Source organism: Acomys russatus, chromosome X (genome assembly GCF_903995435.1).
Source record: "Acomys russatus chromosome X, mAcoRus1.1, whole genome shotgun sequence".
Taxonomy (NCBI): Eukaryota; Metazoa; Chordata; class Mammalia; order Rodentia; family Muridae; genus Acomys; species Acomys russatus.
This window is the reverse complement of record NC_067169.1, coordinates 30,510,357-30,523,007: the sequence shown is the minus strand read 5'-3', so window position 1 is coordinate 30,523,007 and position 12,651 is coordinate 30,510,357. Positions and strand designations below refer to the sequence as shown.

At 41.2% G+C, this 12,651-nt stretch overlaps 1 protein-coding gene across 1 annotated transcript in view; it reads left to right on the top strand.

Moving 5' to 3' along the window:
* Nucleotides 1–12,651, top strand: part of Ace2 (angiotensin converting enzyme 2) — a 52,205-nt gene extending 39,554 nt beyond the window's left edge. The window contains exons 14-19 of the mRNA XM_051142353.1: nucleotides 360–532; nucleotides 1,958–2,016; nucleotides 5,346–5,446; nucleotides 6,284–6,400; nucleotides 10,234–10,428; nucleotides 12,222–12,651. Coding sequence (XP_050998310.1) covers nucleotides 360–532; nucleotides 1,958–2,016; nucleotides 5,346–5,446; nucleotides 6,284–6,400; nucleotides 10,234–10,428; nucleotides 12,222–12,330 — 754 coding nt within the window. The 3' untranslated portion in view covers nucleotides 12,331–12,651. The remainder of the gene's footprint in view (nucleotides 1–359; nucleotides 533–1,957; nucleotides 2,017–5,345; nucleotides 5,447–6,283; nucleotides 6,401–10,233; nucleotides 10,429–12,221) is intronic.

Below are 12,651 nucleotides of genomic sequence, written 5' to 3'. Positions count from 1 at the left end.
GATTTAATTTAATTTACTTGCCTCCTCCCCACTCCATCCCCAAAAATGGGGACTTCAGAATTTCTCTAACCAACCATGAAATAAATGTTCGGTTTGGGATGGGACAGGAAGCTGGATCCTGACATGCCGAGATGGGCTACCTCCTGCCTCTATGTGATAACTACAGGCCTCTCTCTTAAGCAATTGGAGGGAAAGAGAGATTGAGACTTGGATCTATCTGAAAATGGGCCTTATTTTTCTAATCTGCCAGAAGAAAATCTAGCTAATTCCAAGAAAAGAAGTATACAGTGTGGAGATGCAAAGCTATGCCCATCTGAAACCCCTCAAAAATGACCGGCACTCTGTCTGTTTTCATGTAGCAATATGCTGCGTCTTGGAAGATCAGAACCCTGGACCCTGGCATTGGAAAATGTGGTAGGCACAAGGAATATGGATGTGCGACCACTGCTCAATTACTTTGAGCCATTGTTTGAGTGGCTGAAATTGCAGAACAGGAATTCTTTTGTGGGGTGGAACACTGACTGGAGTCCATGTGAGTTCACTGATTGCACCAACATTGCGCATTGTTTCTTGTTTGCTCCTCATTGTGTTCTTTAGCTATAGCCTTGAAGGGGCTGTGACACAGCTGAATATGTGTTCTCTCTTTTTTAGACCATGCCACAATCTGTCAAGTGTTCCTATTAGGCTCATGCCCACAGTAAGAGCATAGCACTCTCCTACTGCCCTTGACTCTTGCCCTTTGACCTGGTTTACTTCCTATGGCTGTGATAAGGACCATAACCAAAAGCAACTTGAAGAGTAAAGGGTTTATTTCAGCTTCCCGCTTGTAGTCCAGCATCAGGCACTCAAGGCAATAATCTGGAGGCTGGAACTGAAGAGGGACCACAGAGGAACGCTGCCTACTGGCTTGCTCTCCATGGTTTGCTCAGCTTGAATTTTCCCAGGATTCCCTGCCCAGGAGTGCCATTGCCCACAGTGTATTGGGACTTCACACAGCAATCATTAGCCAATCAGATGGAGACAGGTTTTTTTTTTTTTCAATTAATGTTCATCTTCCCAGATAACACTAGCCATGTCAAGTTGAAAAAAACAAAATCCTAGCCAGGACACTCTTCTGAGACAAACATTGTCATCAGCTAGACTGTGTGTTTCTTACAGTCATTTTCATCTCTAAAACCTTGTTTCCATTGCTGCCTTGTTATCAGTCAATCTTGGAACTTCTCTCCTACCTACTCTTCTACTATTCACTGTCTCAGTAAAGACTTAATATGAAAGTTATGTCTGGCCACCCACACAGCCAAGGCCTTTCTTAAGCGGCCTGTCTGTGTCAGTTTCTATTCAGCTCAGTTTTTTGGCATATGCAATTCACCATCGAACTGAGCAGTTCTTTATTACCAACTAGTAGAATGTATCTACTTTTTCAGCCTCCATTTTCCTCCCTAGAAACTTCCCCTTGGAGTCGTACATACTCCTATCTTCACATGGTCCGTAATCGTCCTTCAGAATCGTCTCCTGGCTTTTCTCGGTTGAACCCCGTTTCCCGGGTTCCACGTCTTCTTTCCAGTTTTACTTCCTGTTCTGTTAGAGAACAAGTTCCAATTGGCTGTCTGCATAAGTGATGATGCTGTGCACAGCCATGCCATCTCCAAAGCGGCTTTTACCGCTTCAGTACCACTTTGCATTCTCTTCCCACCTCAGCTGTACCCGAATCCCAAGCATCCTCTGGGATTCTCTCTTTTGGCCTGTAATGCCTTCTGCGTACACATCAAGCCATGATATATATATAACTCTTAGAAAGCAGTTACCAGTTTCTCATCATTTCTCATTTTATAAAAGCTGTGTCTGTGCTTTTAAAAAATCCAATTGCTGTCACGGTAGTGCAATCCTGGAAAGAGAAAGAAAAATGTGTGGTCAGCCTGTTATCTAAACCAGCTGTTTGAAATTTCTCTTTAATCAGATGCCGCCCAAAGCATTAAAGTGAGGATAAGCCTAAAGTCAGCTCTTGGAAAAGATGCAGTGAGTATAATTCTAAATGGTGATTCCATTTTTCTCTTGTGCATTTTCTTCCCTTGTGGTCTAATAAAGAGAGACTGCATGGTTCTCTTAAACCATAAGCCTCAGCTCTGGCCTTCAACTGACTCATCCCTTCCTCTCTCTCTCCCTCCCTCCCTCCCTCCTTCCCTCCCTCCCTTCTTTTTCTTTGTAATCCATCTCTTATTGGATAGGCAACGTCTACTTTTCACTTGTTACCTTGAATGGGTTATGAAGATCTGTGCAGACACATCTGTATTGATCCTTAATTATCAAACACCCATCTTCCTAACTGACTCTTACCATTTTGACTTTTATTTAAGGGAATGGTCATCTGGCCATATGATGAGGGGCTGTTTCTTTTCTTAGGTTTTTGGTTGGTTTCATTTTCTTAATCATTTACATCCTAGTTAAAAGTATAGTTTATGGAAAAAAAGAAAATTTCAAACCTGGAAGTTTGTCAAGCCTCAGCCCTGGACATGCTAAATCAAGACCCTCATTTTTAATAAGCCCTCCATGTGGCTTACAGTGACTGGGAAACTCTGATTCTCAAACTTGGCTCAATACTGGAACTTCCTGGGAAGTTTTCAAAATATGAATGCATGAGCTTCCCCTCCAGAAATGCTGGTTTAATTGCTCTGGAGTGTGACACCAAGATTTGGGAATTAAGAGTTTTCTTTTGTTTGAGATAGGGTTTCACTGTGCCGTTATGACTGGCCTCAAACTCACTATGTAGATGAGGCTGGCCTTGAACTCCCAGAGAACCTCCTGAGTGCTGAGATTAAAGGCATGGTGGCACATGCTTTTAATCTCAGCTTTACGAAGAATTTTTTGACTGGACTTGGGGTGTTGGCTCGGCAGTTAAGAACACTTATGGCCTTTGCAGAGGAGCTAGGTTTGGTTCCCTGCACCCCTATGGTGGCTTACAACTCTTCAGAACCCCTGGAGCCGGGAGCCCGGTTTCCTGTGGCCTATTTTGATTTCCATAGACATCAGGCACCAGACATGCACATGTTACAGGAAAAACACTCATGCACACAAAGTAAATACATTTTAAAAAATTAAAGAGTTTTTTAAATCTCCCAGAAGTTCTAAGTACAGCCACACTTGAGAACCATTGACTTAGAGATGCGCTTTAGGGTAACAAAATATTTTATAGAAAATCTTATTATTTATACCTTTAGTTATTGTTCACCCCTAAACACCCATCTCATTTGATCCACCCCTTGAGAAGTTCAAGCTTTAAAAAAAAAAGTTTTATTAGTATGTAGTAATTATACAAAAATGAGTTTCATTGTAAGATTTACATATATTTACATAATTTACTTTGAGGACAATTCACCCTTTTTATTTACTATTTTCCCTAATACAACTTCACTCTTCCCCTTCCTCTTTCCCAATAGTCTCCTTTTCAGTAATAGCTTTGATTATGAAAGAGGAGAGGATCTGCTGTCTCAGTAGATGGAGTCAGCAGCTTTGCAGGCTTAGAAGTGAACCTGAGACACTGGGATAAAACAATCAAATGTGCTACAGAAAATCGCTGTCTTATTGTATAGATACAAAGATTCAGTTTCTACCTTCCCATTTCCCGAGACGGTACATATTTCTCAGAACTGGAAAAATAATTTTGCTATAATTTTATAAACAAGACACCAAAATATAAATAACATAAGCATTAACAAATTAAAAAAATAAGAAAGAAAATGTCCTCTTTTATTGAAAATAGATTCTGGTCTCATACACTATATTTTGATTGCAGTTTCTCCTCCCTGTACGCCTCTCAGTTCCAACCCAGCTCTCCTCCCATCAGGACCCACTGCCTTTCTGCCTCTCATAAGAAAAGAACAGGCTATCAGAAAGCAATTATAGAAACATAAATCCATTGATTCTCAACTCTGATTTTGCATTGCTATTTTTTTCTTTTTGTTGTTGTTATTTTTGTTTACTCTTTAGTTTTTGTTTTGGTTTGACTATTTTGGCTTTTTGAGACAGAATTTCTCTGTGTGGCCTTGGCTGTCCTGGACTTGCTTTATAGGCTAGGCTTGCCTCGAACTCACAGAGATCCGTCTGTCTCTGCCTCCCTGAGTGCTGGGATTACAGGTGTGTGCCACCATGCCCAGCTACATTGTTACTTCTTAATGTGCATTGCAGGATCAAGAGAGTATTTATCTTTATCATACTTTTATTAGCTCTTTATTGGCCTAATAAATTGAAATTACTCCTGGCAGATCAGGAAACTTCTCAATTCTCATGTCTGGGCATTTGGGTCCATATTCCCTTTCCATGGAAATTTGACGGTGTGACATTCCGAAGCTGATCACTGAATGAGATGTGCTTTCAGTACGCATGTGCAGCATGGCCAGAGGGTCTGCCTAGTTCAAGTCATTTCATGGTAGACATCAACTGGAGTTATGGAGTTATCTTAAGAATTTAGCTTTTCAATGTTTTTAAACCATGGAAGTACTAGCCAGAGAATTACTAGGAATAACATTTATATACCATTATTACAAAACCCATACTTCACATATTTGGGTAAAACTAAGCTTAAGCAAACATTCTTTTGTAAGCTTTTGTGTTTTTTTCCCCTTTTTCACTGAAAGGGAAAGGAGAAAGTAAACTCCTGTGTCATTTATTGCTCTCTACTGCCAGCTACTGGAGAAAACAATGTAATGCAAACCCTTCCACCAGGCTGTGCAAACAAAGCTGACTTTTTTTTTTTTAGATCTCACCCCTGTATCCTAGCCTGGCCCTGAAGTTGCTATGTAGCTAAGGCTTGCCTTGAGGTCTTGATTATCTTGCCTCTACCGCTCTAAGGCTGCCATCACAGTGTGCGCTATCATGCATGGTTCAAATAGAACTTTCTGTCAAAATAAGGAAAAGCTAGTTTTTGTTGCCTACAAAATACAGACAGTCCATACAAACCCCACAGTTTTGGCCTGTCTCCCATCTATAAAAGCCTATTTTCAGGGTTTTAATTTCAATTCATATCCAACCAAAGTGAAAGGACTGGTGGGCCGTGTGGTTCCTGAAGAAGGGATGGTTGCCAGACCAGCAGCATTAGCACGTCCTGGTGGTGGTGGTGGAGGTGGTAGAGTAGACACACAAACTCCTGGGTCTCACACTTTCGAAATCAGAAACTCTTTATGTAGAGTCAGTAGGGAGGTTAAACCATTTCACCACCGAGTGCTGATGCGTGCTCACTCACATCAGAGGGCAGAGTTAATGGCCAGAATCCTTGGAATAGTGCCAAGGACTCTCTCATTTCCCTCTGTTCTATGCCCCCACCAAGTGATGTCTTTCTTCTGAATTTGCAGTATGAGTGGACTGACAATGAAATGTACCTGTTCCGATCATCTGTTGCATATGCCATGAGAGAGTACTTTTTACAGATCAAAAAACAAACAGTTCCTTTTGGGTAAGTTGAATTGCTAGGTTCTCTACAACCCCTCCCCACTCCTCTAGAGCCTGAGGAGACAGACTTAAACGTTCTTCAAGTGAAATCAAGGAGAGTATCTAAGTAGACCTTATTTTTTTATTTTTTGAATTCCTTGAAAATTTCATGTATGTATATACTGTATTTTGTAGCTCTCACATCTGACTCCCACTGAATCGTTTCTTCTTCCTCCTACTCCTGTACCTCTTTTTCTATTTTCTTTTTTTGGGAGGGGGGTCCACTGATCTTAGTTATGGTTGCTTGCATGGGTTCAGTCCAAAAATTTATTTGGCATCCTGGAATTTGGGTCACTTTCTTTTAGGATGCTTTTGGTTTAACTTATAGATAGCATGGATGTTGTTGTTCTCTCTCTCTCTCTCTCTCTCTCTCTCTCTCTCTCTCTCTCTCTCTCTCTCTCTCTCTCTCTCTCTCTGTCTCTCTCTCTGTCTCTCTGTCTCTCTCTCTCTCTCTCTCTCTCTCTCTCTCTGTGTGTGTGTGTGTGTGTGTGTGTGTGTTTTCTAGACAGGGTTTCTCTGTGTAACAGCCCTGGCTGTCCTGGAACTTGATTTGTAAACCAGGTTGGTCTTGAACTCACAGATATCTGGGATGTAGGGGTATTACAACCTTTATGCAATTGATTTCATTGCTTTGCATAGTGTAAAGGTTTTGGGTCAGTTCTATCTTTCCACTGCCCTGTATCTCATCCAGAAGCATTGCTCTAATCTCCTTCCACCAGCAGGGGGAGGACTTCCTTTCTTTACTACATTCTCTCATTAAGAAAGAAGTAAAATGTTTCTTTTGTTTGCCCCCCCCCCCAAGGGTGGAAGATATATGGGTGAGTAATTTGAAACCAAGAGTATCCTTCAGCTTCTTTGTCACTTCACCCAAAAATGTGTCTAACGTCATTCCCAGAAGTGAAGTTGAAGCTGCCATCAGGTGATGTTTTACTTTCTTTCTTTTTTTTTTAATTAATTTATTTTTGTTACATCTCAATGGTTATCCCCCTCAGGCACAGTCATAGGGGAGGGGAGTAAGGGGAAAATTGGAGGGAGGGAGGAATGGGAGGATACAAGGGATGGGATAACCATTGAGATGTTTTACTTTCAAACAAACCGTATATGGGGGTGGTGTTAGCTAATGCTACAATAGTGTACACTCAGTGCTGAGCAGCATTCAAAGTCATTTACACATTTCCCCTCATCTCAAAACTTAAGATCTTGCTGTGTAGTATATGTGTGGATTTGCGTATGGGTGTGTGCTTGGGACATGGTGTGCATGGGACATGGTTACAGAGGTGGAGGCCAGAGGGTGATATTAGCTGGTTTTTTTTTTTTTTCTGACATGACACAACCTAGTTTTTTGAGACAAGGTGTCTCACTAAACCCAATGTGAATCAACTCAGCTAGGCTGGCAAGTGAACTTCAGGGATCTGCCCCCCCACCCCCCACGCCCCATTTCCACCGTGTACTGGATACAACCACACGCAGCTTCTTTATGTAGGTGCTGGGGATCAAAACTCAGATCCTCGTGCTTGCGCAGCAGGCACTTTGCTGACTGAACCATCTCTCTGGCTGCACAAACTTGAGTTTTAATTCTATTATTATCCAATAGCAAGGGATTTGTTTCATTTGGGCACTGCCCCAGCTGCAGGTCCTTAGACAAAGATTTAGGCATAAGCTTGTTTAGGAGGCAGTGGACAGGAAACTGTGGGCAGGAGACTGAGAAGTGGGGGAAAGGTGACAGATTCCAAGTTATCAAACAAGTTGCCATTGGCAGAAGCTAGAACTCTGGGAAACAGTCAAATGTACACCCCAGTTGTCTCAGCAGAGGTTTGAGGGAACTGGCATATTTACCACTTCTCACTAGTCATTGTCTGAGACCTGTTTCCAGTCGACATTCATTTCATAGCCTCTCTAGCTTGACAATGGTCTCAGCAAAGGGAAGTCGTTTCTCGCTAAAGGAAGCTTGGCCAGCATGTTTGGAAAGTGCAGAAGGGAAATGGGCACACACTGCCACCATTTGTTACAGGGACATTATGAAAGATTTATTCAACTCCCAAATCAGGAAATAAGGCAAGCAAACATCAGGTTCCTTTCATGTAGGTTGTCTCCCACACTAAGAGAGGGATTTACTATGGAACAGTGAGAATCTGTAAGAAATAATTTGTCCAGTTTGCCACCGCTGTTTTAAACAAGATAACAGGAATGGAAAATGGATGGTTCCCTTTGTCATGGAGGGTCGTGGTGGGGGGCTGGGGGTGGGGCGAGAGGGAGTGCACCTAGTGCCACTCACTAGATGGCACTATTGAGCTACACCAGGAATCCTATTTACCTTTGCGACCAGATCTCAGACCTGCTGGATAGGGTGAGCCTAGAAAATCTGACCTGAATTTTTGATCTTAGCCATTCTGATGGGTGTAAGATAGAATCTCAGAGTTGTTTTGATTTGCATTTCCCTGATGACTAAGGAGGTTGAGCATTTCTTTAAGTGTTTCTCAGCCATTTGATATTCCTCTGTTGAGAATTCTCTGTTTAGTTCCATGCCCCATTTCTCAATTGGGTTATTTGGTTTGGTGGTGTTTAATTTCTTGAGTTCTTTATATATTTTGGATATTAGGCCTTTGTCAGATGTAGGGTTGGTGAAGATCTTTTCCCAGTCTGTAGGTAGAACATTATAATAGGCAGATTTGGGCCCAGGGGTCCTGTTCAAACTAAGGCACCAGCCAAGGATAATACAGGCGGTAAACTTTAAACCCCTACCCAGATCTAGCCAATGGGCAGAACATTCTCCGCAGTTGAGTGGAGAGTGGGATATGACTTTCTCACGTACTCTGGTGCCTCACATTTGACCATGTCCCCTGGAGGGGGAGACCTGGTGGCACTCAGAGGAAGGATAGCAGGTTACCAAGAAGAGACTTGATACCCTATGAGCATATACAGGGGGAGGTAATCCCCCTCAGGAACAATCATAGGGGAGGGGAATAAGGGGAAAATGGGAGGGAGGGAAGAATGGGAGGATACAAGGGATGGGATAACCATTGAGATGTAACAAGAATAAATTAATTAAAAAAACATTAAAAAAACAAAAACAAAATCTGACCTGTTTTTTAAGTGTGTGAATCACATCCAGAGATTGATTCTCCTCAGAAATGCTAGTATCAGCCTTACACAAACCACTGGCTGAGGTCATCATGAAAGCGCCTTTTTCTCCTGGATTCCCAGCTATAAACTTCGGGGAGTCTCCAACTTTCCTTTCTAGAAACAACTGTTATAGAATGATTTGAGACACTCTTGAGGTTACTAGGAGTTATGACTAATTCTAAGTTGGCTATTTGTCCTCTCAGATGGCATTTGACTTTCTCCTCTGAGTTACACCTATAGATAGGATGTTGTGATGTCGGACACTTTTGTTTTTGTTTTTGTTTTTGTTTTTTGTTTGTTTGTTTTCTGTGACAGGGTTTCTCTGTGTTAGCCTTGGCTGTCTTAGATCTCTCTTTGTAGACCAGGCTGGCCTTGAGCTCAGAGATCTACCTGCCTCTGCCTCTGCCTCTGCCTCCTGAATGTTGGGATTAATGGCATGTGCTACCACGCTTGGCCTGATATCGGACACTTTAGTCTATGAACCAGAATGTTCCCTCATTATACTTTTTTTGTTTTAAACAATCTTCATCCTTTCTTCTCTATCAGCTTCAGCCACTTGCCATCTCAGTGCTGGAAAAATGCAGAGGTCTCTTCCCAGGTTACCGCAGGCTGCTGCTTCCAAATATCAATACCTTTAATTTGGAAGACTTCTTCAGAGACTTGGGCATAGGACAGGATTCATTTATTAAAAAGGGATACTTAGTTATGCTTTTCTGTAAAGTTACTTAATTAATTAAATGACCTGGAACTTACTTTGTAGATCAGGTTGGCCTCAAACTCACAAAGATCCACCTGCCTCTGCTAGTGCTGGGATTAAAGGTGTGTACCACCACCGCCTGGCTGTCTTTAAGTCATCTTAGATGCAATGAAATTCTTGCCAAATATGCTAACTTTGCCTTTAAAATGCAGTACTAACACATGATAAATACTAGCCATTTGTACATCCTAAAATCCATTCTTTTTATAATGAAGCCTATTCATTTATAATTTTATTCTCTTAACATTGTATTATGTGTGCTTGAATGTTTACATGTGTACCACGTGCATGCAGTGCCCATGGAGGCAAGAAGAGGGTGTCAGATCCCTTGGGTCTTGAGTTATAGGCACCTGTGAGCTGCCCAATGTGGATGCTGGGGACCAAACCCTTTGGACGAGCAATGCCAATCTTTTAGCCACTGAGCCATCTCTCCACTCTCACTGCTATTTCTAAATTTCCAACTCAAACTTTGAGTTAAGGTTGTTGATGAACCTAATTCAGGTTACCAGGTATGAAAGGCACATAACTGTCAAAATATATCCTTCCATTGGCCCTATCTACTTCAATTTTATTGTTATTTTAAGTGTACATTTTAATGGCTTTTTAAAAAAGACTGTGTCCTAGTATGCTCCCTTGGATGTCCTGGATCTTGCTATGCAGAGCTAATTGACCTCAAATTTGTGTAGTCCTCCCCATTTGCCTCTATAGCACTGGCTTTATAGGCATGTACTGCTGCATACAGCTCTAGCTGTACATTATTATAATAAGCTTTACTAAATCCTTTTGGGAACTCTGCTATAGGGAAGAAGTAACTCCACAGGATTTTCTTTGGTCTAAGCATCCTCTTTACTACATTTTGTTTTTGTAAATAGCTTGTCTCGGGACCGTATCAATGATGTCTTCAGTCTGGATGATAACAGCCTGGAGTTTCTGGGGATTCACCCAACACTTAAACCACCTTATCAGCCTCCTGTCACCATATGGCTGATTATTTTTGGCGTTGTGATGGGAATTGTAGTGGTTGGCATCATTATCCTGATTGTCAATGGGATCAAAGATCGAAAGAAGTAAGTGTCCTTTCCTCCATGTATGTGCCCTTTAGAAAGCAGGAATGGAAACATTTGCAACAAATAGCACTGTTATATACATAGGCCAATTACGTATTGGGACAATCATCTGCATAAGTATTATGATATGTCCCTTAGAAACAAGGCAGATCTCATCAGTACTTTACCCTCTTAGCAAGCTCACATACTAAACATCTAGCTTGGAGCTTATTGGCATGCTGTAGTAAACTGCATTCTATTCACAGTGTCACATTCAGACTGTAAACTCAGTAAGGGATTGTCCTCACAGATGAGCCTTGCTTCATCCACGGAGCATGAATTAACATGGGGTTTGAACTTCAATGTCACCTAAGAATGAGTCCCATGATGTTCTTCAAACTACTACTCTATTAATTATTTTCATTCCTCTTTGGGTGACTCAAACTCCTTATTTTAGTTCATACTAACATACTCTCAGTTGAATCTTTACATGAATTAGTCTGTTTTATTTAGTTTTCTTTAATATACAGATTCTTCAATTCAACCAAATAATTTACTTTGAAAAAGTGAGGCTGTGGAGATGGGTAAACTCACCTGCCATTCAAGTATGAGGATGTGAGTTTGTATCTGCACAACCCATATGAAAACCAGATGCAGAGCGCAAGCATGTGTAATCTCAGCACTCCTACAGGGAGATGGAAGGCAGAGGCAGGAACATCCCTAGATGCTCACAGACCAGTTATCCTGGTGTACACAGCAGAGAAATGAAAGAGATCCTATCTCAGTCATGGTGGAGGTTGAGAATCAACACTGGAGCTTGTTGTCTCATCTCCATATGTGCACTGTAGCATACATGCACTCACACACACATGAACATGTGCACACTACACAGATGCACACAAAACACTTTCTGGGTAGTGCAGTCACATGGTTAAAATTTTCAAAACACCAAGGAGTCACAGAGTCCCTTAGCCATTCTTTGCTTCTGAGTTTCCTTCCTTTCAACCAAAGTTATCAGTTTTTAGCATATGTGAACTATGTACTACATATTTTTGTTTCCTGTCTAGTAGGTTTTGGAGGTATTTCCAGATTTTTTTCTTCCCATTCAATATGTTTTATAGATCCTTCCAGATTGGCTGTGCAAAGCATTTTCCTTTTTCCTGGTAATGGTAATTGCCCATTTTGTAGCAAGGTTTTCTTCCATGGTCACCAAATGTTTGTGTCTGTTAGAAAATACATGAACTCTGGTGCCCCATATTTGACCACTTCCCCTTGGTGGGGAGGCCTGGTGACACTCAAAGAAAGAATAAGCAGGCTACCAAGATGAGACTTGATAGCTTATGACCATATAGTGAGGGAGGAGGTCCCCCTCGGTCATAGACCTAGGGGAGGGGAATAGGGTGAAAGCAGGAGGGAGGGAGGAATGGGAGGATACAAGTGATGGGATAGCAACTGAGTTGTAATCTCAATAAATTAATAAAATTAAAATTTAAAAAAGTAAAGAAAAGAAAATACAGTGAGTTTGTACAGGCAGTTTCCTATGCATGCTAATGTAGCTGTAAGACAAATTCCAGCAGGTGAAAGGCTGGATTTAAATCAGCATGAACTTCTAATTTTAATCAATACTTCTGACCTGCCCTCTTAGGGGCAGAATTAACATATCCACAGCGCACCTGTTTAGGAAGGGTCCCATTTTCTCCAGCTTAGCATCTTTAGTAGAAGGTGCCATCAAACTTTTTGATAGTCATCCATTGGGTCAGTGTAGGTTTCTTTCTAACATCACCTTATTAAGGTAACTTTGTTTTACTTAACAGGAAAAAAGAAACAAAAAGAGAAGAGAATCCTTATGACTCCACGGACATTGGTAAAGGAGAAAGTAACGCAGGATTCCAAAACAGTGATGATGTTCAGACTTCATTTTAGAAAAACACTTGTCATTTTACTGTATGCAAATGTTAACTTCATAGTATACAAAATATGAGATTATATACATGTCATTAGATATCAAAACTATGATCTGTTCAGTAAAAGTTGTCCAAAGAGTGTTTGACTTGAGTGGGCATCTTCACTGACACTGCTTTCAGTATTTATTTCTGCCTTAGGACTTGACATCTCTTCTGTTTATTAATAGAGATGCTTATTTTAGAATAAGAGAGGGAAATGTGCCTTTGGCTTCACAGTCTGTCCAAAAAGAATATAATGGGGAAAGTGTTGGATAATTGGAGTTGGAGGATAAAAATGATG